Here is a 25,410-nt window from a genome sequence, read left to right on the forward strand (position 1 = left end):
TGTGTGTGTGTGTGTGTGTGTGTGTGTGTGTGTGTGTGTGTGTGTGTGTGTGATGGACAGAGAAAGGCAAATAGAAAAAAAAAAAAAAAAAAAAAAAAAGGGTACAGTGTCAGATAGGAACACTTCAAACTAAATCAAACTTGTCCGTGCTGTTTTTGGTCACGGCCAGTAACATCTTAAAATGTTGTCCTGCATGTTTCCAGTTAATTTAATGAACTGATCTCAGTATCACTCCATGTTTCCTTCATGTTCACTTTGGAGATTTTGTGTGGCATTGCGGCCTTCACCGGACAGCTCTGCCAGCAGAGTGTGAGTGAGGACTCTAGTGACGAGGAGGTTGCATGACAAGAGTCTAAAATCTCTGTGCAGCAGGGTGCCTTCTTGTTTTAAAGGAACCTGCCAGTTGCGTGGGCTCCCACCGAGACTCTCAAGCTCCGTCATGCTGTGTGGAAACCATTGAACAAACAGATCTGGAGCCATGGGGAGCATACTGGTGTTGGCACATAGCACACTATTTAACAGCATACTTACATCAAGTCAGTTTGGAATGTGATGCGTTTTGTGAGCCACAATTCGACCTCTTAAACATCAATTTTTCCAAAGTGAAGCTCCCGCACAAAATTGTTTACAATTCAGTTGCAAACCTCAAGTGCGTCCCTACTTGTCCATCATAACGGTAGAGTGTGTTTGTATGTGTGTGTTTTGTTGGACTTGCAGGCAGCATAGTGCGTGTAATACATGGAGGGAACCTGCAGTTATGACCCTTTCTATGAGCGTACGAAGACATTATTGACAGTTCTGCATGCAAAATATTAAAATACATGTATGTGGGCAGATGATCAAAAGCCTTTCTCTGTGAATGTATGCATATGGAGCCATCTGTTGAATGCACGGTTAAGTTCATGAGTGTGTGTCTGTGTGTGTGATCATGTGACCGTATGCTCGTGACCAATTGTGTCTGGTTACATGTTGTTGGTAATAACCCGCCGCTGAGTCAGCACCAGATGATAGTCAGCGAACATTTCCTGAAGAGGAAGTCGGTCGCTTTCACTTCAGCTGAACCTGCCGGTCTCAGGCACGACTGCGTCGCATGACATGTCGAAAAGCAAGGGGCTGACACAAAGAGAGGGCGATTTTTAAGGAAACGGCGTGAACAGTTGTGAAAGTGTCTGCGCGAATCCCGTCAGCTGGATCCAAACCATCAGATCATCACACACACTGCACTTTCTATTCAGTTTTGTTTGTCTGCGCGTGCTGGCTGTGGTTTTTCACCAGAAGAGAAACACTTCAGACTTAAAAGAAAACAGAGGAAGAGCATCTGTTGGATATTTACATCTCTCTTTTTAGATCTTCGTTGTGTTTTTGTGCAGATTGACTAAACCAAACAGCAAAACAACAGACAGAAGGAGGACTTGTGTTAAGTGTTAGGAGTGAATCAAATTAAAAAAAGATGTTATCTCTTTAGTGTTTGTGTATGCGAGACTCACCAAAAGGCCTTGAAAGCGTCATAAATGTCGCCGAGACGTTGACAATTTGGTCCACGCTGCAATTTTTCAGCCCTACAGTCGTACCTGAACACACACAATACCAAGCAGACACAGTTAGTCAGGTTTTAATACAATAATATGATATATTACCTTTATTAAGCACTTATCAAAACAAAGTTACATACTACATCACATATTGGCAACTAAAAACGCAGCAATAACCAAATAAAAAACAAAAATGTAAAAGCCATGAAACAGAATAAGAAGTAGAAATCGGGTGAAGTCAGGGAAGGCAGAGCGACAACATACTGTAGGCTACAGTACGTTGGATCGATACAGCACCAGACACCACAGCAAATGCACACGTACGCTCTGACCCTCTCACGCACACAAGCATGAAAATAAATCAGTTGCTGCCAATAAATCAGAACACACACACACACACACACACACACACACACAAACCAGCAAAACACTAAACGCAAAGTCTCTCTCCCATCACGCTGCCTTTTTGCACCAGTATCTAGACGGAGCTGCAGCTGTCCAGCGCAGATACTAAATAGTACACTGAATCACAGAAAAGTGTGTAGAATGATACTTCAAGCAGCATGTAAATAGTATCAAAAAGGATGTACATTAAAGATTAAAGGGAAATAAAACACTATTTGTGGTGTTCTCAAAGCAAACTAGCAGAGGAGACATTTATACGACTGTAATAACACTTTTTATGTTACCGTTTCAAACTGAAATTGCTTTTTCGACCAACAGCCTAAATCCCAAAGATCTGAGACACATTTAATAACCAACAATAGTTTTGGTCTGCTTAAAAAAAACTACTCTAATGATTAATTAATTCATATAATTATAATGTTTTAGAGATGCACTCGAATATCTTAATCGGTGACAATGAGGCGATCTGGTTTCGGATACCATTATTCTAATAAACAAAAATGCTGTTCATTTATTCCCATGTATTTATTTGTCACATTTTGTTTTGCAAAGTTCGGGAGGCCATGTTTAAATGAAGCCCGATGCTGTTGCTTCACAATGACAGAATGACCCCAGTCACCTTCACACAGTGAGACAGCTTCTTATTGAAACACTGATACCCGGTACTCGGTATCGGCCGGTTCACAAAGCCCAGGTATCGGACACTGAAAAATTCGGATGGTGCATCGATTGATCGACTAATCATTTCAGCCCAAAATGACTTTTGTTCATATTAAAGCCTTAACTGAAGGCTGAGGGCACAAAAACACCCAACTGTTGACACTGAAACGCACCGACAGCCACCGATGATGAACCGATGATGAATAGTTGATGACAAAAGCAGGGAACTCCTCTAATTGTATTTTTAAATTGGTATGCTGCCAAGCCCAGGATGCAAAAGAACAAAAAGATACCTAGCTCTTTTTTTTTGCTGACACACAGTCATAGGTGTGTTATTAGTCAACTGCACCTCCCTGGTTAATTGCGAAAGGTGCAGCGATGAAAGAAATTAAGCTTAGTTTATTGTCCAAACTGCAACCTTGAGCCTTCTGTCTTTTTAAAACCTGCTTGATGTAGAACTCCTACTTATAAACACTTTATAATCAGAGCAACCTAATTGTGCAACCTGACCTGTGCCAGGCTGTCTGCAGCTCCAGCCTCTCTTTTTTTTGTTTTTGACATGGGCCTACACAAACTACTGGAAATGCCTCTCCTCCTCCTCCTCCTCCTCCTGCTGCTGCTGCTGCTGCTGCTCGCTCTGTAGCAGCAACCTGAGATGCTGTGTATTCCGCTTGCCGGAGCACACCAACCTCGGATACAAAATGTTTAATATCCGTCGCCTGTCTTCGCCGGTGTTTTGCCCGGACATAGAGCTCACCTCGCCGGGTTGTGTCAGCCGCTGGCTCCGTGTTGGTGTCCGCTGAGCGGTCGGACAGTCGCTCGTCTCTGCAGCAGCTTTTGTTGCATAGGTTGTCCGTTACTGCTGCAACTGAAGCCAGGGCTTTAAATACGCCTTTAAAGGAATAGCTGTCGGAAGAAGAAGCATAACGCTGACTTCCGTCGACGTCACGGCTACTTAAAGGGGCGGAGCAACAGCGGCAGTGCGAAAAGGTGCAGAGAGGCTGAGTTTTAAAGGTGAATACCGTAAAACATATTCAGAGACAGAAAGTAGTAGCTAAGTACGTTTATTCGGTTACAATGTTGAGGTACTTGTACTTAACGTGAGTGCATCCATTTTATCCTTATACCTCTCCTTTATATTTTAGAGGGAAATGTTACTTTTCTGATTCAAAACATTCATCATACACAAGACTTGGGCTACAACAATAAATATAGAAACGGAACAAAACAACATTAATAAATAACAAACAAACAAAAAAGGATAATGTACTGCAAGATTGCAGCAGGGACATGCTGGGACATGATGAACAAGAACATGAACAACACACCCTCTTGCCAGTACATACCAAGAGAGTGTGTGCATGATGACGATAAATAGACTGCAGCAACGATAACAACAAGACAATAAAAACAACAATAATTATGATAGATAAGATTAAATTAGCTCCCTCTTCACCAGCAACGAGGCTTAATAAGTGGCCTATTGCACAAATGTTATTACACTATTGAATCCGAGACCTTTATTTATAATGTGATATCTATATTTGTCGGTAAGTAATCTGAGTACATCTTCCATCGTTGATTTTCTTAACTCTTTATTTCCTGCTGTTTGGGGCTCTCACAAGCCTTCAACACTGTATGTGTGAAAATAATACATGCTTTTTTTGACCTTTTCATCCGACCTTATTAAAACCCTTTATGTAGAAAATTATTGGGGATATTAAGTGACAACCCATCCCTCAAAAAAACGTAAGAAATCCAAATTGACTAATTTGGGATTTGGGAGGGGTTGTCCTGCATAAAAATAAATAAACAGACCCAAAACAGAACCTTTGGGTTGAACAAGGAATTGATTTCACTGGATAATGGCTATTTATGTGAATATAACACTTACTGTTCTACACTCCCCAACTAGTAAAATATGTATATTATTTTCAGATCAGTAAACAAAGTGACATGTGTATATCCACAGTCTTTCTTGCATGAATTAGACTGTTAAAGACAAACACCAAAGGACTCCAATCACAATGTGGACAAAATGTACAGAAGGCGTGCTGTTGCTCTCCTTTGCTCTCACTCCTTAAAAGAAGACAAATTAAATGAAAGTCTATTGAAACCTGATTGCAGTTGTGGTCTGTAAACCAGCTCCACTGCTGAAACACACTCATGCCATGGCTGCATAACTATCTTGGGTGGTGAACCCTGCCTCCAAAGGCATAAACACATCTGTCTTGATCTCTCTGATCTTCCCCTGCAGTTCAGGCAGGTTAAGATTCTTTGGTGACAGCCATAATTTCATTGTGTAACACCATAATTATCAGCAACAAAGTGCACCCAAATGGAGCTGTCAGCTTCTGGATCTCCTTCTGCTTCTCCCTGTGTATGAACATACTGACTACATGATTTGGTTTCTGAAGCCTAATTTTAGGAAGAACTGGTATACGAAAACACGGGCAGAAACTGAAGAGACAGAAGCAATGGGTGACGTTTCCTGATGTTAAAAAAAAATGATGTGTCGCTCAACTGAGACTGAAGGTTTATAACCAGAAAACAGCTGTTTTTCTAGACCTATGACAGGTTTAAAACATAAACAACACCTAAAATCATCAACATCATCATCATCATCTAGAGTTAAAGATCTGCCTGTCAGACATGATGCAACTCGTAAATATAACACATCTGACATGTAGTAGTTATCATGCTCTCTGTCATTTGCCTGATCCTGGAGCATGTTCTTCTTCTCTCTGTCATAACCTGCGTGAGAAAAAAACCAACTTAAAAATATAATAATTGTGTGCAGCAAACTTATAGGAATTGAACCTGTGACTGTACATGCCAAAGTGATGGCATGATGCTTTGTGAGTTTTAGGGGGCTTTAAAGATTTACATCCAGAGGAGATCCCAAAAAGCTGAGAGACGAAGACGGGGAAGTATTGAGAGACAAACTGCATGGATGGTTTTGGTGTTTTCATTTATTGACACCAGTCTTATCATTTAACAACATAACACCATGTGTCAAACTAAAAGATAACATGCTGCACTAGCTGCTACAGCGCTAATGACGTTAATAGAATGTCAATCTTTTGTCTTCGTGGCATTGTGCTGCAGAGCATTTTGCCTCCGCTGACTAGAGTTATTGTTTCACCGCTTTATGTTGGTGGTATCATCAGGGGACATAATGTTATAGCTTCAATAGCTACGCTGATGATACACAAGTGTACCTATCTGTTGAGCCAAATGATGAAGATGCCTTAAGCTCCCTCACTGCCTGCCTATCAGCAATAAACACATGTCTGAGTAATAACTTTCTCAAATTGAATGAGGATAAGACAGAAATTATATTAGTTGGCCCCAAATACAAGAGGGATGTTTTACTGGAGAAACTTGGTTATCTAACTCACCTAATTAAACATCAAATAACAAGTCTGGGTGTTATCTCGGACTCTAAATTAAGTTTTGTGCCCCTTATTAATAAAGTGGGCAAAGTGTCCTTCTTCCATCTGAGAAGCATTGCGAAAGTAAGGCCTCTAATGACTCAGCAAAATGCAAACAAATGAATGCACGCCTTCATCTCAAGTAGACATCACTCCAGTCTAAGCCACGCTGCACTGGCTACCTATAGCCTCCAGAATAGATTTTAAAGTCCTTTTACTTGTGTGCGAAGCTCTAAACGGCTTAGGAAAGCCTACATCACAGACTCCCTGTTGATATGTTCCTCCACGAACCCTTTAGATCCTCCACTGCTGGGTTTCCTCAAAAAGCCTCGAAAAAGAAAATTGGAGCTGCAGCTTTTTTTCACAGCCTACCCAGAAACATTAGAGGCAACCTCTGTTGACGTTTACTTAAGCATCATTTAAAAACATATCTATTTCGCAAAGCCTTTTTTTTAATACCACTTTATGTGCGTTCCACAGAATCCCACACCTGTCTTTCAAAATATCTTTATTTTATTTAAACACTTTTATGTCTATACATTTCTTTTGCTATTTATGTATTTGTCAATTTAAATGTAAAATGTTTTCCAGTTGGACAAAAGTACAAAAAGGAAGGTTTTCCGTTTTTATTTATTTTTAAAATATACAACACTTTGAGCTACATCTGTATGAAATGTGCTTTGAAAATAAAGATTATTATTATGTTGCTGCAACAGCAATTGTGTTTCTTTTTTTCTCTTAATCTAGCTCTTGCTTCCTGTAAGTAAACATTTATGGATTAAAAGCAAATTGATTAAAAGCTGCAGGAGACAGAGAGCAATTTATTGCAGCCGAGGTATGAGTGGACCTGCACAGGGAGAGATTAACAGCTGCTTATGGCTTCATGTAACGCAACAATGTCAAGCACACACATGAACATACAGATTTATACCAATACAAACTGCACAGAACTGCACAACCACAAGTACGCTACTTGAAGGATCAGACGTTGTGAACTCAATGCAATAGAAATATTAGTTTAGCTACGTTTTGCAGCAGCTTGCTGGTAGGTCAACTACATTCCTATGTGCATAGTGACACAAGCTGTTCAATTACTTTTTTTGTCGTTTTTTGTGGAGCGAACTACTGAAACTACAAACAATTGGAGCATAAAAGGTCCAAAAGTCAACACCACACACCTGACCTTTCACCTTTGTGTAGTGCCTGGATGTGCAAAAAGGACACGTTGTTCAGCGCTCACACAGCGACAGCGTCATCATCTTCAGAAGTTGAAGACAGACGAAGGAAGATGTTCCAAAACTGACAAGTATGACAACAGGTCCATTTGTTAAGACCAGTGCTCAAATTGGTCAAACGGTCAATAATAGCGATCTATGTGATTATGAGTCTGAAATAAAGTTTGATTGAATGATTCATTGAATATAACACGTAATGTTCTACACACTCCACAACTAGTAAAATATTTATATTATTTTCAGATCAGTAAACAAGGTCACATGTGTATAAAGACTTAGACGGATTTACTCTCTTTGGAACCCCAAGACACCCTTAGTTTCATCCAATCGTTCCAATGTCTCAGCTCTACAATCAATCATGAAGTCCTCAGTAGAAAAAGCTGTTCAAGCAAAAACAAAAAATCACAAAACAGTAGTAGTTTGAATGCTCGCTCTCTCTCTCGTTTGCCTGGTCCTGGAGCATGTTCTTCTTCATAACCTGCATGAGAACAAAACCATAAAAATATAAACATTGTCGGCAGCAAACTTGTAGGAATTCAACCTCTGCATATGTGAATGAAACCTGAATATTTTTGAATGAAGATGCCACCTTGGCCTGTATTATTACATTTATCAAACGAGGATTTGTCACTATGTTCTTACATCTCAGAAACAAAGGGGTTAGTAATTTAGCCAATAATATAATTGTCAGATTGATTGATAAAGAAAATAACTGTTGTATCGATATTGTGGGTTTTGATCTGTGAAATTTAACTTTAATCAACTCTCATCAGAAAACATATCAAATAGCCCCCTCTTCTGGTGAACTCCGGGAAGTTCAGAAACACAGCAATGGAGTTCAATTTTCAATTTTGCAGCACGTAGTTGTGGGATGGGCACAGTGATGAACGTGCCATGAAGCTATGAGATGACTTTTTTTTTTTTTTTTTGCTCCCAACAATCCAACAGACAAACTGAAGCCTTTCTTCATAAAAATGTATATTTATTACTTCACTTTTGGTTACATATTAAAACATCTTGTTAACAGTCTTGAAGATATAATAAAGTGTCATTTGAAGTCTGAAGCTGTTTGCATCGTCACCAGTTGAGTTTACAAAAGGAATGCATTTTGTGTTCACATTCACCACTTTTACATAGTGTATAAATACATGAAGTTGAACCTTTGATACGAACCAAAATGATCCCATTTGTGATTTTGTAAAAATGTTGTTGAGCAGGACAGAAAAACAGGTGTGTGCCTTCTTCTTTACTCCGATTGTTCAGAAGTCCCAGAAAGAAATAAAGACAATAAAAAGGAATGTGCAAGAAAACTTCAGTCTATTCTGTTCCACTTCATCAATACAAATAATGTTATTGAAATAATGACGTGATAGAAATACATATAAAATGCATGTAACACAAACGTCGACAGAACACAAAATACATATGAGGAGCAATTCTTAGCCTGGCCTTTTGAATTAAAGTTATATATAACTTGGTTTTTAATATCATGAGGCATTTTATAGCCGGTAGGTTTGACCAGACCTTCATCTCTCCCGTCAGTCCGTACATAGAAACATTTTGCCTTTATCCTAACAGCTACCATCCGGTAACACAGGTAAAACTAATCCTGTAGGAAAATAAATAGAGAAAATGTAAAAACGTTGTCTAAAAATGAGGTAAGTATTTGATAAAGAAAAACACTGTGGGGATGGTCCTTATTTTGTGTGTTTTTATCAGATTCCAGGACTAGGCTTGTTCCTCTTGAGCTGCTCTGAAACACACATGTCTCACATGTCATGAGTTTGAGTCCAGCTCCCGACTTCGTATCCCCTTTCATCATATTTCCCGTCCCTCTCCGCCATACATCGTCCATTAAAGAATACCCTCTATCAAAATAAACACTTTCTTTCCAACATAACGGTGAAATCTCCAATCATATGAGTTTTGTTTTCAGGGTAGTTTGACTCCTTTGAGCTGTGGAAACTCGCCTCAAAAAAACACAGTTGGAGGTGATGCTCAGTCACACAATGTTCCCACATAATAAAAAGTGTGATCATATTCAATAAAAGATAGGGTGCAGCATTAAATAAGGCATGGTATGACAATAAAGAAATGTAAAAACTTTCAGCAAAAGTGAAGCACTTTGGATAAAAACCCAAATATCCAGCAGAAATTGTGGCCACTTCTCTTTTTTCAGTCTTTATTCGTCCTTCATGATCCCGAAAAATAACGTGTTAGTACTGTTTAGTATTTGTCAGTTGGTGACAATACATGTAAACCTGGTGCTTCACATGATCACCATGTGATTCCTTCACATCTATGAGACTCAGAGGCAAGTTGAAGGGATTTGTGATTTTTAATCCGCTTTCCAATCACAGACCTTCACTCCCGTTTCTTGCGGATTCTAAAACTCGTCAGTTCGCAGGACGTCCCAGAGCAGTTCAAGCAGAGCGATGGCTCCGACTCTAAAAATGAGTCCATTTCCAGAGAGTCAAGTCTACTCCACCTTCCAGATGGCGATCTTTCCGTCTTGTTTGCCAGCTCCGCTGAGGACGTACCGGTCTTCCGCGGAGCAGAGCGCCGTCACCTTGTCGTTGTGGCCGTGAAGCTCCTTCAGCACCTGGTGCCGTTCCGTGTCCAGGATGTAAATCTTCCCTTTGGTGGTTCTACGGCCAACACCGCCGACCCATACCTGGAGAGAAAAAGGGATTGTAATGCATTCCTAGGCGATTTAAAGTGTTTTGTTTGTGTTCATCAGTACTGTGTATTCACCTGGTTTTTAACTTTGATCATGCAGTGACATCCGGTGCAGTCCTGTAGAGCCACACGGTGATACGGTTTGGTAGTGTCCTTAATGTGCCAGATACACACTTCTCCTGAGTCCACACAAACACTCCACAGCTCCTCCTTCTAACATACACACAAACACATTGAGGAAAAAGGGTCACACTCAAATACAAAACACATCAATACACAGAGACAGAGAGAGAGAGAGAGCAAAGTGTGAGTGTGGTACCTCAGGCAACAGCAGTACAGAGCTGAATTTAGCTGTGGATCCTTTTTGCTGCTCTGGTAGAGTCAGACGTTGTTTCAATGAACCGTTCCTCCACACCTCCATTATAATGTCCCTGGAAGCTGCAGATAAAGACAGACAGAGAGATTTTTTGATTGCACAGAATCGCCTCTCATGTCTGCTGTTGTAATGTTCCAGTGAGAGAGCGTGAGACTTACAGCACCACAGCGTCCCGTTACAGCTGTAGACGGACTGCAGGCGGTCGCATGAGAGGCGAAAGTGCCTCTTCACCTGAGTGGTTGGTGACACAAAAACCATAAGTATGAAGTGAACCATTACCGTTTGAAACAGGAAAGAAAGAAGAACAGAGACGAGCAGTCATCGGCAGCTGCTGTGATGACATGGTTGAATGAAAAATGTAATCCTTAAATTAACCGGTAAACTATCAAATTATCAATGGTTGGTTTGTGTTGGTTTGAAACTGACCTGGAGGGTTGAGACGTCCCACACCATGACGGTTCCCTCAGCACTGCAGGAGTACGCCACCTTCTGGCTGAATAACATATGAACGTGTTACAGGTCGGACAAAGACAGGGCACCTACATTAACTACAAACATATACATCGAATAGACACTTGGTGAAATAGTGCTCGTCAAAGTTATGTGTGTGTGTGTGTGTGTGTGTGTGTGTGTGTGTGTGACCTGTATTTTTCAGTGTCGAGCGCCAGTCCGGTGACCTCCGCCCGGTGTTCAGTCAGCTGTCTGTTGCAGACCATGGCCACCATGCTGATGATGTAGATAACAGAGTCCTCAGAGCCCATCCAGACCTGGTCCTTATCAACTCCGAGCATGCAGTTCTGAAAACAGAGAGAGAGAAAGACACGCCACCGATCAGAATTCACACAGCTACGGAGAACAACCAGGTGTCTACACACATGAGTGAACCATAGGTTTGAAGACTAAACATGGAACCATTTTGGATGAATAATAGGAATTAGTAGGCTGTTTAGAGGAGGCAACATACAGTATTTGCTGATTTCCTTTATTTCATGTGATAGGAAAGTTGACTACTTCTGGGTTTTGTGCTTGGTTTTTGGACTGCCCAAACCAAAACATCTGAAAACGTCACCTGAAGCTTTATATATTTATTTATTTATTTATATATTAATTTTTGTAGTATGTTAATTCTCCACTAGGTGGTAGCGTTGTCTAATAAACAAAACTTAGCTCCTGAACACACTGTCCTCTTTACAGCAGTGCATCTAATACCATAATCTGTTTCTACAGTTTTAAACTTAACCAAATTAAAACAATGTGGGGGAAAAAAATGTATTAAATAGAAATAAAATATTCATATAAAGATGCACAGCCACAAGTAAAAAAGAAAAGCTGCTTGTTATTTTCTTATCAGTTGCTATTTTAATCATCCGTCATGCTTTACATGGTTACTACTGTAGAAGTAAGAGCAATGTCCAAATGCTTTAATACGTGACCGAGTAGTGTGACACACACACACACACACACACACACACACACACACACACACACACACACACACACACACACACACACACGCTTGGAGTCGAGGTCAGTGATTAGCACCGAGCCTTAAAACGTTACTCACATCGTGAACTTCTTTTACGTTGAACATTTTCCAACGAGCTTTAAGGCGCTCCGCCCAACTTTCACTTGTTTGTTGTGAAAGTCGACATTTGCACAAAAAAATGTTTCGGTCTTGGAGGGAATGAAAACTATTCGAAACACACTGTACACTCCTCAGAACATGTGCTTGCAATTCTGAAGATAATAATGAAAGAGTTTGATCTGTATCTGATGTCAGTGGTATGCATGTGTTGCTGATCTTGTCCAGTGATGCAAAGAAGTGAAGCATCAAGAGACAGAAGAACTACCAAAGAATTAGAATCTTAATATCTTACTGTGAGCAACATACACACATTCTGTATTATCGTTTTATATTTTGTATTATGTTGTGTTTTTTTCATTCAAATAATGCCAAAGTTCTCAAATGCATCCATGTTTCAAACTTTTGTCTAAATCATATACAGTCTAAGAATTGTGAAAAAGAGATTCAAAGTATTTATAGCTCTGAGAAACTCAGTGTACTTCTCCCAATTCACATGGAGAGCTTTTGGTTGGAAACATCTGATTCTGTTTTGTCATAACTCCTAAATTTAAAATGTGTGTACAATGTGTGTGTGTGTGTGTCTGTTTTTATTACCAGTCTTGCATTTCCAACGTGGCAGGTGTGTGTGAGGGACCAGCTGGAGGCATCAAACACCATCACCTTCCCCATGCTCACAGACACCCATAACTGACCTGAAACACATGTAGTATTTACCAGTCATTTCACAGTACCTTATCGCAACACTCGTGACCTACAGCTGCCAGTGTTTGCTCTTTCACAAGGCCAAGAGGGAAATGTGAACGTCAACCGACAGTTGGAATGGAAACACTCCGTGTTCAAAACTATGTATTTCTGCTGCCTGACTCCACCCAGGCTTTCACCTAACGGCCAGAAATCCTCGAACGTATTCAGCGCTATTTAAAAGCACCGCTGGCGGAAAGAAAAAGAAATTAACATCCTGTATTTCGCAGGAGGAGCGACAGAAGGGGGCATCGAGGGGAAAGGAGAGAGAGAGAGAGAGAGAGAGAGCGGGTAGAGAAGTAGGAGTGAACTGGCCATACGCCAGGAATTCAATTCAGTGACCTATATTGAAACGGGAGCGTCAGAGAGAGGCAGGGGAGGGGGGATCTGAATGGCCAGATTTGTTCTTTTCACCAACAGCAATCTTGAGAACTGACTGCTACAGAAGAGCTGAACAGAGTCTGTATATGTGAGTGCGAGTGTGTTAGTGCCGGGGGTCAGTCTGCCACCAGCCGGGCATCTAAGTGGCCCCATATGGTCGGTCCACTGAAGCCGATGGCTTTATAGTTCTTTTTAAGATGTTTTCCTCTCAGTCTTCCTGCCACGTAATGCGCCAGTCTGTCTGCCCACAGCATAGTTAAGTCAGAGGACTGTTTCTAAAGGCTACACAACAGTAAACAATGCGTGTGTTTGAAGGTCAAATGTGATGGCTGGGATTTCCTGATGGTTGACAGATTAAAATAAAAATCTTTGTTTTAGAAAAGGTTTGGGCTCACTTAGTTTTGTGTCCCTGAATTATTTGAGCATTTTAGATCTCATGAAATAAACCCACTGCGACTTTTACTACGAGTACATTCTAAGTGAGATTTTGTTGCTTTTACTCTCTTGTGGAGTGGAGGTGCAGCGAAGTTAAGAGGTGTTTCTGCAGAATTACAAGCCACAACATGGCCAAAAGTTGACCGTTTACTACCGTTGTTCCCAGAGACGCACGGCATCACACCTGATGTTGACATGTTTACTATTGCTGTCTGTGAAACGGGATTATCTGATTTATTCTGTTTTTTTTTACATGATTTCAAAGCTCCCATATGAAAGGCTGAATTGTGTCTATATGACAACTTAACCTTAATGAGAAGTTTCCCAACTTCTTTATTCCTAAATTTCTGGCTGACTTCCTTTTGTTTTCCTGTAAAGGAGACCGGAGGTTGAGAAACTTTGTGTGCAGCTTTATGACGGTCTGTCATTTTATGTCGGAGTGAGTGAGAGAGAGGCTATGACAAAGCACAGTGACCGTGTGTTGGTATGACAGTTGAAACTCTGGAGTGTAAAACTCCCTTGAGAGAGAGAAACCTGACATTTGTCAGCGCAGTGACAGTGAGAACAGAGGAGATTACCTGGTTACAGGTTTTACCTGGTGTGTATAGAAGTACATCTACAGCCTGAGGTGCAGCGAGCTCCAGCGAGGGGTTAATTTTGTGCTTCAGCGTCTCTGCAGTTGTCTTGGGGACCATCATTGGCACTAGAGACACACAAACCAATGTTAAAGAGAATTAACTAACCTTTCACAGGTGGTGGATGCACAAACATGCACCGAAAACCCCCAAACAGCAATAACAATCTCCACACAACCTCTGATGAGTCATTATTTATGGAGGAAAACTTAAATCCAAACAGTCTTAAATGACTGCAAATTGCAACCAAAGTCAAGTCATTAACCACCGCCTACATTAGGAATAACAAAGGTTTTAGTGCATCAGAGAAGCATCCAAACTGAATCAAAGCAAACTGAGCTTATAATGCCTCCCATGTTGATGAAATGGGTGGTAAAAGTAAAGCAAACAGGACAGAATCTACAACAATAATCATCGCCACCTTCCATCTTGATGCGGTCAAAGTGAGCCAACTTGGAAGCAGCGTAGATGGCCTTACTGCTCTGAAGGCTGCCCACCACTGCGTCCATTAACAAGGCGTTGGTCAGAGCCTGCTGCATGTACTGGGGGTCCTGGAGACAAAGATCCATTCACAATTACACCACAACATGTAGCGCCTTGCAAAAAAGTAGACGGTGCTTCACAAAAAGGCATATAGCAATGAGATTGTAACAAAAAAATTCTAGATTTAAAAAACGAATGTTAAAGCACGTCTAGAAAATTGATTTTAGGGTGTGAATAGCGGAATAAACAATAAATGAAAACAGGCTTTGGTGAGATAAATCAGAGATAAAGATGTCTTGATTATTTGGTTTAGATCTTGGTGCAATGCTGCCAGACTTCTTGATAATGCGGCGGCTTATTCACCGTGACAGACGGAGAGTATAAAAAAAAAAAAGAGAGAGAGAGACCATGAGAGAGAAATGAGAGGAGTGAGAGACAGAGGTGTTACAGTTACATCATCTGGTTTCACAAAGGAAATCCTCTTTGTTCAAGTGTGTATTTGTGTTCCTTTACGCCTCAGGGAATTTCAACCACACCTACCGAAGGTCAGTCAACTTTACAATGACTGGCATTAGCGTGCATGCACGCACACACACACACACACACAAACACACGGACACAAACACACACACAGATAAACCTACATAAGGCCAAGATATGAGTAATAAAGGCACATGATAACTCACCAAATTATCTTTCTTTCTCGTGCAATTATTCCTCTCTTTTCCGATTCACCCCTCACACGTACAGCTCATATACTGGCACACACGTACACACCCCTCAGTGACAGCTTTACCTTGTGCTGGTCAGCCATGTTGCGCCCGGCCCACATCTCTTTGACCATCAGGTTCCATAGCTCAGTCTCTGTTTTCAAATTGGCCTCGAACGCCTCCTTTCTGCCCTGAACACGCAGCTTCAGGCTGGGGATTCTCAGGAGCAGGAAGGGAGCCGAGGACACTTTCACCTCCTAGAGGAAAAAGAGAGGGAGAAAAGGATCGAGATCACGATGCAGGATCGACATGCTTCGACTGAACCTAGAGTTCAAACTCGAGACTCAAAACGGCATTTTGTCCTTCCTTTTTGCCTCACCTCTAAATCTCGGTACTGTGCCACCTCCACGTATCCCGGTCGTCCGTCGGTCAGCAGGAAGAGCCGTCGCTGAGTCATGGCGATCTTCCCCACACCGCGGCTCGTCTTGACAGAGGAGGACAGCTTGAAGACACACTCGCTGGGCTCAATGTGCTCCGAGACGGACGCTGGCAAGCGCACCTGAAAATCACACAACAACCAGTCAGCTGATTTCACCGACTTGTCCGCTGGTCGAGGAAAAACCTTTTCAACGGCAGGTTTTCCGTATGGGTCTTTATTGGCCTTGATGTTCAAGGATGTTCAAAATAACACATGTATGCATTGTTACAGTAACACAATTTGTAAAACTGCACACACCCTAAAAAGTCCAAAATAAATCAAATTCATTGATTCAATTTATCAGCATTAGCAATGAATACTATCTCTATAAGCTCTTTTGGTTTTTAGTTGATGAAAAATTGAGTTGGAAAAATTATATTCATTCAGTTTGCAGTTAAAATAACAAAATCAACTCCTTCTTTTCAACAAACTACACATTTTTAAATGAACTAAACTACTACAAGCTCTAATGCAAAACAACACCATCGCAGTTCTAGATGTTTCCTGATGTACGCCTGTTGGCAGACGTAAAATAAGCTTCAAATTTAAATTATGATCAGCTGACAAGCACAACGCGATTGATTTTCCGTCGATGTCCCACTTCACCTCTACACTGTGAATGTGAATACCACTGCAGTTGATACCGTTGAAACCATATATTCAAGATTTGGGCCTTTTATTAAGTTGTCTGTTACAAGTTAAGCCTACACACAGACCTCCTGTGCCTCGGCCTCAGTCTCCTTCCAGATGGTGTAGAAGACTCTAAACAAATCTGGACCCACTTGCTTCTGATGACCTGCAACAAACAAACACACACCTTCATCATTAGGTGTCCTGTATGACTTGTGACACTGAAAAACTTTATACTGATCCTAATTTACCCAGAAATGATTGACTGAGCTGAACGTGTATAGAAATGCTCAGCTTCATACTCTCTCACTCTCACACACACACAAACATCTGGTCGCTGACCAGGCCAACTCCCTCCTAAGCAGTCTAATCTTCCCGCTTGCCTGCAGAGTGAGCAGCTGGGGGTTGTAGTCTTCACTGTATATTTCAACAATGACTAAACACAGTAGTCTGTGCACTCCCCCGCACCCAACATCTGCCACCGCCATCTGGTAATGACCACTGAGCATAAAGATTCAGTTTCATTCTGACTTCAAATAACCACAGCAGGACAATGACTTCAAACTGTCCAACATCTCTGTTAACATCTCACCTCTATCTAAACATGTGTTATTTCGATAGATATGAAGACAATGAGTCATATTGAAGTGAAGTCAAGTAGTCTGCAGTTGGATTCTTGGAGCTTATAACCAGGCGTCCAACACTCTGGACACACTGTCTGTATCTCATTCTCCAGCAGGTCAGAAGAGGAAAAGGAAAACTTGATGTTTGCTCATTTCACCAAATGGGATGTAAATTCCCCTTTTCCGATAACATAATGTGGATGCAGGATAAGCTCTCACACCAACCTTTCTTCCTGAGGAAAGATTTCCAGAGGGGCAATTTTGGCTACAACCTCAGCTTTTGAAAAATGACCTCACCTCCCCCTCTTAAAACACCGTGCCTCCCTAGTAGCTCTTATCTTACATTAAAAACAAATACCCCTTATTATTCAGCCCATAGCTCATGTGACTCAAATATGTTGTCCTTCCCGTTTACATACCCGATCTGAGAAAACAGGAATGTTGTCAGGTCACTGCGGCACTCAGGCTGGCAGGCACTAGTTACTAGTAGCTGCTCGTAATGTTTACAATGTACAAACAGTGTTCAAGTCTGCTCAGTGCATCAGTTCATCACCATATGCAACTTGTAATATTTGCCATTAGCCACCAGCTAAAGGCCAGTAAATTACCACTGGAGCCCTGGTTACGCCTGCAACACCAAACAGCCCAGCATGACCAACTCTCCTTCTTCAAGAAGGGGCGAGGTAATGATTAACCTGAGGAATGAATGTTTGCCTAGGAAGAGGGCGAAGGAGGAGTGTAGCGTGCGTGTGTGTGTGTGTGTGTGTGTGTGTGTGTTCGTGTCTGTGTGTATGTTTAGGTAGCAACTTGGGTTAGTAAGAAAAGTTCTTCAGGAGAGCCTGTTTGATGAAAAGAACGGAAAAAAGGCCTGAGCTGCTCTCATAAATGTGCATTAATAGCACATAACACACACATACATGTATGCATATGCATTACACTACTTACCTACAGTTAGAGCATCAAAGAGCCTTTGTATGGTTCCTTGGTCTTTTACAATGCCGGACTCCTGGATACATTTCACAAACTCCTCCAGCTGCATGTATGTTTTCGGCAGCTTGAAGCGCTTCACGGAATGTTCCTCCAGCCCGCTGTCGTCGCGGGCGCGTTCCCGCTCCTGGTCCCTCTTGACCCGGCTGATGAGCCGTTTCAGTTCTGGCCGTTTGTCCACCTGTGGAGAGATTAATTAATTACAGCGCTAATAAATGGTGTTTCTTTGCCAGATGATATTTAATGTGTTGTACATCTCAACAACAATAAGATTGCGTAAACTCAACTTGACTGATATATACGTATATATAAATCAGGTGCACTTGATGCAATCAACTGAAGTGAATCCAGATAACTGCATTTACATCTAGCAGAGTACAACACAATGTCCTCATTCATGACGGACTGACCTGTAACCTTTCAGCTTCTGGCAGAGAGTCAACCAGTGACTTAACCATCTGAGAAGGGAAGATGTTGGAGTCAGTCTTATACAGACTCTGGAAGTCCTCCAGTGCATCCAGACGCCTGTTGGACACAGTGTTTACCAAACCTCGCAGGTAGTGGTACCTGGAAAGACAGACGGATGGATTGGGTGAGGTGTCTGATAAGAGGTATTTAGTGGTCTAGAAGTCGTTGGTTGGTTTACAATTTAGCAATCCTCAAATCAATTTCTAAACTTTCACACATAATGATACAATCACTCACCACAGTATAAATGCTTTTTTTTTTTTTTTTTTTTTAAATATCACAACTCATGGCGTACAACTTGTTTTTCTAGTTTACTACTTCCCTTAAAAAAAAACAATGACTCGGCAGGAAATCTGACAGAGAAGCATGCGTTTTTAGAAACCGGGCTGGCTGAGGTTTGCAGTTTAAACAGAAGCTTAAGCTGTCAAGTGCACACTGCAATCAGCAAATCCTGCAGGATCATTTTATTTGCTTTATTTTAAAGGTTTAGTGAGCCACCGTCTAAAGTTCATGGATCAGAAAGTAAAACAATTGATCTGAGTGAGTCACACACAAATACAGTGCAGAAAATATGAAAATACTCTATCAGCATTTGTTGATGAAAAACAGTTAAAAGAGCAAAGAGCATTCAGATATTGAATATGGAAATATGCATTCTCAGTTATGTCTCCTCACAGTACCTTGCCATCAGAGCAGACTCTTCCGGTAGTGTAGCGTTAATAGCCTTCCCCAGCGAGGAAACCATGTCAGAGTAATAGTTCTGGACGTAGTGATAGGCCAGCGGAGGGGGGAACTCTGGGAGGCGGAAAACCGTCACCGCTTTCTGAGGAGACTTCAACCCTGGAGGGTGACAAAGGGAATTAGAAATAGTTTGACCCTTAATTGACTCTCCAATAATCCATTTGGTCCATCAGTACTGACCGACATCCAGCGTCATCTTCCTGAGGGAGGCTGGTCTGTTGGAGCTGATGGACGTCACAGTGTCATTGGCAGGTTGCTCCAGGTTAGGCAGGCTGGCTCCCAGCCTCTTGCTCAGCCTGTCATTAGGGCTGGTGTAGCTGGTGTAGCCACTCCTGGACAGATCAGACATGAGAGGACGCCGAGGAGACTCCGTCATCGCACGATTCCTGTAGAAAGACGCGGAGGAGACATGATGTTTAAACAGGTTTAGTTATGATCTCTGTCAATACCTATATTATGACATCAAGGCAATCCCATTTTCATTGATGGGCGTTGGCTGTGCAATAAACCCAGATGATTCATTTTCTTACAGTACTTAATTGGCTATCGACAAATCTCCCATTCCAGTTATTCCCTACATGAGTGTCTTTATTACCTGAAGGGTTCTTGAAAAGCACCTCAGGGTGTCTTCTACACAGTCTGCATTACTCAATCACTTAGTTCATACGGATGGAAATATATGCAAACGATATGAAAGATGTGTATTTCTTGCTTTTGGTCTGCAACTGATGATCATTTTCACTAACCATTAATATGCTAATTATTCCTACTCAGCATGTAACCTGAAAATGTATTAAGAAGATCTTTAAAATGTACTTGTTTTAAGTGTGAAACAAACTCATATTTTTCTACTCCGCTTGCACTTTTATCCCCTCAGTTGCCTGGTCCCTCAGCTATGACATCACACTAGCAGGTATCCTACCTGTGTGCATGGTTACGCGTGTTCTGCTCCATGCAGCTGAAGGTGTCCCGTTTCCTGTTCAGCCTGTCTCGCAGGAATGAGTGGAAGATATGAGTGTCTAATACCTGGGGACAACAAAGAGAAACATGCAGCACAGATTGTCAGAGTTTGAGTTTTTGTGTGCGTGTGTGTGTGTGTGTGTGTGTCTTGTTTGTAAAAATGTGTGAGTGTACCTTCTTGTAAAAGAGCTGGTCTGCTGGCTCCCTGGTCCGCAGAAACTCCTCACTGTTGAAAACTCTGTGTTCATGGTTTAGAAAGTCCTGGACGTCCCTGACAAAAAAAACAAACAACAGATGGAAAGAGGAACAATCAGACAAAACAAACAGAAACAGAGAGAAATGGTTTCATTCTGACTGAAATGAGTCTAATATATCTGAACATGTAACTACTGACCACTATATTTCATAGGATCACAACTATTTGTAAATTAAACACAGCAGTTTAAATGAAACACTCAGAGAGCATTACCTGAAGATGTTGACCACGAGTTCCAGAGCGATGTTTTGGATCTGTGTGTTGAGGCGTGTCTGCCAGTCTCTGCGTTGACATCGCAGTGCGTTGGCATCAGTGCCCGCTCCAAGATGACACAGCTCCAAGTCATAGTGAAGCTGGAGACCCTCTGCCCTACACACACACAGTACACCAAGCACGTAAGAATCGGATAGACAGGAACACACTCACAGGACTTTTCTTTGGTAAACTGTGTTCTCTTTGTAATTTGATTTAGCAGGTATTTAGGAGGCAGATTTAATTTAAGTTCCAAATCTGTTCCAACTTTACTCCACTGGTGGTTCAAGCGGCAAAATGATTTCTAGTCAACCTAAATCCTGCACCGAAGAGTGGTGGTACACTGTGTTTCTGGCCACGATTGAAGCAAATTTAAAGCGGTTTACTTTTACAGTGTGTGTGTGTGGTTTTTTTTGTGTTACCTTGACATAAAGCTCTCGGCTGCAGCCAGAGGCATAGCTGGTAGGTCAATGGTTTCAGACCATGACAGCTGAATGATGCCATCATCAACATTCACCAGAATTAGCTCCTCTGTCTCCTATACAAAGCAAAAAAACACACACACACACACACACACACACACACACACACACACAATGGGTACAATTCATTACAACACAGCCTGACTGTGCCCTGATGTGTTAGACTAACAGGCAGCTACTGTTAAATATGTGAACTAAGCTTCTGTAAGACACTGAATAAAGATGAATGCAGTGGAGAATCATCTATTGTTAAATACTGTATGCGAGCTCAAACGAGACAATTTCAAAAAGACCGGTCAGTTGAATTCCACGCAAGCAATTTTAACAATACTCATGATAAACCTGATGTGAACTATACTGCCAAGAGCCTTGCCCTTTCTGGGGAATAGCCAAGACATTATTGCAGAGTTAAAGCACTATGTATATATCCATTAATTCCACTGATTCTGGAAAAATTCTTTCCATTCAATAAAGAACAATATGTCTTCCCTAGTATAGGGAGGAGCAACAGTTTAGACATTAACTTGATATCAACTTAAGCCAAAATCCACCCATCATCTTGGGCATGAAAGGTCAGAAAGACAAGACTGTACGCCTCGATGGCGATAAGAAAGTTTGTAGACAGTGAACGGTACTCACTGCGGCGACCTCTTCAAAATGACTGATGTGACAGCCCATCAGGAAGGCTGTGGGAGCCATGAGGAAGTCCAGCATTCCTCTCGCCAAGACAGGAACATAAGGCTGCTGCCAGGACAGAGGCTGAAAGAGAAGTCAGAGGAACAGGCGACAGATGAAAGGTGGATCAGGGGAAGCTGCAGGATGTTACACGATGACTCTTCAAAGTAAAAAATCAAATACTGCAATTGTAAGACACAATGTTCCTCCTCCACTGACCTGCAGGTACAAAAGCAAACTCTCTGCGACCAGAGTGAGTCTGGCCCAGTTAGCAGAGAAGAAGACCAGCCTCTGCTCTTGAAGCATGCAGGACAGCACCTGTAGAGAGAGACGGGCCTCGTGGAGTTACCTCAACAAAGACATTTTTTTTTCAGGCTCCTTCCTGTGTTTCTATGCGATGCAGGAGCAGTCTCTGTGTGCTGCGTTACCTGGAGCAGTGTTGTGTGCGTGAAACAGAGGAAAGGAAGATGCAGGTCGATGTCGATAATGGGACTGTCCTGATCCTGCCTTGATGGAAGAACCACGTGGATGGGCCGGAGGTTGAAGGACTAACACACAGAAACACACACATATTAAGATCAAGCAATTGAAACTGGTCACATAGAGAGACAAATACAGATAAAGTGAGGGCGAGAGAAACTTTGTGAGAGATATCTCAACAGAGAGAGAGAGGGAGAGAAAAAGTGTTTTCTGACCACATGTAGCTGTCCAGGTGGTGGTAAAGGGACCAGGGACAGCTTGGCTGAAAATTCCTTTATGGTCTCCTCAAAGTCAGCTTGTCTCGTAGGCCGCAACAGGACCAGGAGACTGAGAATCGAGTCGGGGGAAGAAGAGTCGGGGGGGGGGGGGGGGAGACAGTTTTAACATGTCATCAAATCATCTTAACCGTGGTCAGGTTATCCATCAGCTCTATGTGTTTAATAGAAATTATTACCATGACAAGCAGTCCTTCAGAGCATTGTAATAAGGGAACTTGGAGATGACACACAAAGCAAAAGGTGTGAAGAGGCGGAACTTTGACGAATTCCACCTGTGGCCATTCTGGACAGCATCTTCCTGACAGGACTGACAGGGTAGACAGCCAATGAGAAACAACTGTCTACATTCATTGGATTCAACATGTTTTTCTGTGTGTGTGTGTGTGTGTGTGTGTGTGTGTGTGTGTGTGTGTGTGTACCTGTATAGCTCTGTAGTACTGCACGACAACTCCATGGGTTCGGTTCCCAAACAGGTCGGTAAAAACCAGGAAGTGATAACTGTCTTCTTTCTGCTCATTGGCTAACTGAAGACCACCTATCCAAAGGAAAACCAAGAAGTCTCTAAGCAGTGTTGAACTGTATGCCACGTTAATGTCATATAGGAGTTAAATTCACATAAACATCCATCCATCCATCCATCCACCGTCGGAGGCGTACTGATTAGATGCCCAAACCACCTCAGCTGGCCCCTTAGGGAGTAGCCGCTCTACTCCACGTTCCCTAAGGATGTCTGAGGTCATTACCATATCTCTAAGGCTGAGCCCAGCCCCCTTATGGAGGAAGCTCATTTTGGACGCGATCGCATGCCCAAAGCTCATAACCATAGGAGACGGTTAGAACGTAGATGGACTGGTAAATCGAGAGCCTCTCCATGAGACACTGAAGAGGCGTGTGAGCCAAGACAGCCAAACAATGTCCAGAGCCTTCAGCATCAGGGCAAATCTCATCCCCATTGCCTTGTTGCCGAGAAGCTTTTTGACTACCTCAGGGACTTCTGCCAGGGATGTAGAGGAGTCTTCACCCGTGGCTTCAAACTCTGCACAAAGGACGTGTTGGTCAGGTTCAGGAGTTACTCAAAGGGCTCTTTCCAACTCTCAACATTTTACCAAGTCTGGGGCCGCAGTTCTCCTCCCCTGTTAAACACAGCCTGAGCAAGCCTGCTTTCCCTTTCTAAGTCTTTCAGTGTGCCAGAACTTCCTTATGGTCAACAAAAAGTACTTCTCCATAGTCTCCACAAACCACACCCGGGCTTTTGCTTAGCTGCAGCTGGTCTGGTCTGCTGTTCCCAGAGACCCTTGGACCGACCAAGCCTGAGGCCTCCTTCCAAGTTATCAACATCCAAGTCGCAATAACGTCTGGGAAACTCAGATTTTTGTCATTATAATAAAAGACATATAGCTAAAGGGTAAGAAGGCAGTGCAAGTCTGCATGCCACTGATGCCAGTGAGTGGTTTTGGTGCGTAATCTACATTGCGGACTTCTAGTGAGATAGCAATCCATGATGGTGATCTATGATGGTAACCATAGTGCAAGATCAGTCACCTCATGACATTGTCTGGTTAGATCAGTAGAAATCAAGGTTTGGACATGTAATGCCATGCACTGAAGATGTAAGCACAGCAGAATAGGCAAAAGTAAAAACGTGTTGCTCGACATGGCCACTGACATACGGAGGAAACATAACAAACTGTTGTGACTATAGAACAAATAGATTTTGCACCATTGTGTTACTCAATTCAAAACATGGAAATGTTAAGTTTGTCACAGAGGAAACACACGGTACCAGGGAAGCAGAGCTGTGGCAAGGCGATGAGGTCCAGATCCTTTGGAACACTGATGTCCTCTGTTGCTGAGGACGCTTCAGTATGATTGCTTGTTTCTCCATTAGGCAACACCTCTGCAGCACGATCTCGCCTCTTCTGCAAACGATCAGAAAAACAACAAATATGGAGATTATTTCCGAAAGTGATCAACAAAGATGCCTGCTAAATGTGATCTGAAACACCCAATCCTTTATCCACTTGTTAACTGTTTCAAATTGACCATTAATATATGAATTATCCTTTTGTTTACCTTTTTGATAAAGCTCCTCCTCCTCTGGACACGACTGAAAGACGGTCCAATCAACTGGCTGGAGTTGGTCTCCTTGGAAACAAATGGCGGGGCGTGGACCTGCAGTACCTCTGCTTCCAGCAGGGGGATTTCATCTAACTTACTCTGCAGATGAAACTATGGCACACTTATAAATATTCAGAGTTATAGGTTTGGCAACCAATAAGACACTGTACACATTAATGTATCCTCTATTTATCTCAAGTGTTTCCAGTATCCTTTACTATACTTAAACTTAATCCTACATATGGTATATCACAATCCTTAATTCATTATTTACCGCTATTTCAAAGTGTGTGTGTTAGATACTATGCACACCTGTCGTTAACATGCTCTTTCTGTTCATACGTGGAGATTAACTGCCCAGGTGCAACCGGTCCATTCAATAGTAATCTGATCGCAGTAGTCGCCACTCTTGTGAGTTGATGTTGATACAATAAGCATGCGAGGTGTAAATGCTGCCCACATCGGTTTGTTTGCGTACTTTTTTATTTTTTGACAGTTGTTTTCCATCTGTCTTTGTGTTTAGCGTGTACATACCTGGTATATGTCTCGAAGCTTATCACTGGGCGCTCCGACCACTACACATGCCTCCAGCAGTCCAGACGGGAGCTCTGCCATCACACACACACACACACACACTGCCAGAAACACACACACACACACACACACACACACACACACACACACACACACA

General features: G+C 42.1%; 2 protein-coding genes across 4 annotated transcripts in view; both read right to left on the reverse strand.

Moving 5' to 3' along the window:
- Nucleotides 1-3,519, reverse strand: part of slc45a4a (solute carrier family 45 member 4a) — a 41,608-nt gene extending 38,089 nt beyond the window's left edge. Inside the window, exons 1-2 of the mRNA XM_031866424.1 lie at nucleotides 3,355-3,519; nucleotides 1,488-1,571 (exon numbers count right to left, since the gene is read on the reverse strand). The gene's annotated coding sequence lies outside the window, so the exon portion shown is untranslated. The remainder of the gene's footprint in view (nucleotides 1-1,487; nucleotides 1,572-3,354) is intronic.
- Nucleotides 3,520-8,250: 4,731 nt separating this feature from the next.
- dennd3a (DENN/MADD domain containing 3a) overlaps nucleotides 8,251-25,410 on the reverse strand; it is a 20,481-nt gene continuing 3,321 nt past the window's right edge. For 2 of the 3 annotated variants that reach the window (XM_031866573.1, XM_031866570.1), the window contains 29 exons: nucleotides 25,254-25,354; nucleotides 24,675-24,830; nucleotides 24,385-24,520; nucleotides 23,021-23,136; nucleotides 22,778-22,908; nucleotides 22,539-22,650; nucleotides 22,272-22,391; nucleotides 22,063-22,161; nucleotides 21,808-21,927; nucleotides 21,109-21,224; nucleotides 20,648-20,803; nucleotides 20,353-20,449; nucleotides 20,141-20,244; nucleotides 19,399-19,604; nucleotides 19,158-19,317; nucleotides 18,420-18,576; nucleotides 17,968-18,190; nucleotides 16,486-16,565; nucleotides 15,671-15,850; nucleotides 15,378-15,548; nucleotides 14,520-14,649; nucleotides 14,059-14,166; nucleotides 12,501-12,598; nucleotides 10,964-11,118; nucleotides 10,748-10,814; nucleotides 10,480-10,552; nucleotides 10,265-10,383; nucleotides 10,021-10,158; nucleotides 8,251-9,940 (listed from right to left, as the gene is read on the reverse strand). In XM_031866573.1, coding sequence (XP_031722433.1) covers nucleotides 9,746-9,940; nucleotides 10,021-10,158; nucleotides 10,265-10,383; nucleotides 10,480-10,552; nucleotides 10,748-10,814; nucleotides 10,964-11,118; nucleotides 12,501-12,598; nucleotides 14,059-14,166; nucleotides 14,520-14,649; nucleotides 15,378-15,548; nucleotides 15,671-15,850; nucleotides 16,486-16,565; nucleotides 17,968-18,190; nucleotides 18,420-18,576; nucleotides 19,158-19,317; nucleotides 19,399-19,604; nucleotides 20,141-20,244; nucleotides 20,353-20,449; nucleotides 20,648-20,803; nucleotides 21,109-21,224; nucleotides 21,808-21,927; nucleotides 22,063-22,161; nucleotides 22,272-22,391; nucleotides 22,539-22,650; nucleotides 22,778-22,908; nucleotides 23,021-23,136; nucleotides 24,385-24,520; nucleotides 24,675-24,830; nucleotides 25,254-25,334 — 3,804 coding nt within the window. In that variant the 5' untranslated portion in view covers nucleotides 25,335-25,354 and the 3' untranslated portion in view covers nucleotides 8,251-9,745. The remainder of the gene's footprint in view (nucleotides 9,941-10,020; nucleotides 10,159-10,264; nucleotides 10,384-10,479; nucleotides 10,553-10,747; nucleotides 10,815-10,963; nucleotides 11,119-12,500; nucleotides 12,599-14,058; nucleotides 14,167-14,519; nucleotides 14,650-15,377; nucleotides 15,549-15,670; nucleotides 15,851-16,485; nucleotides 16,566-17,967; nucleotides 18,191-18,419; nucleotides 18,577-19,157; nucleotides 19,318-19,398; nucleotides 19,605-20,140; nucleotides 20,245-20,352; nucleotides 20,450-20,647; nucleotides 20,804-21,108; nucleotides 21,225-21,807; nucleotides 21,928-22,062; nucleotides 22,162-22,271; nucleotides 22,392-22,538; nucleotides 22,651-22,777; nucleotides 22,909-23,020; nucleotides 23,137-24,384; nucleotides 24,521-24,674; nucleotides 24,831-25,253; nucleotides 25,355-25,410) is intronic. The other variant, XM_031866572.1, reaches the window with a different exon arrangement.

The sequence above is a fragment of the Anarrhichthys ocellatus genome, unplaced genomic scaffold (genome assembly GCF_004355925.1).
Source record: "Anarrhichthys ocellatus isolate YVR2014 unplaced genomic scaffold, GSC_Weel_1.0 scaffold35, whole genome shotgun sequence".
NCBI classification, from domain to species: Eukaryota; Metazoa; Chordata; class Actinopteri; order Perciformes; family Anarhichadidae; genus Anarrhichthys; species Anarrhichthys ocellatus.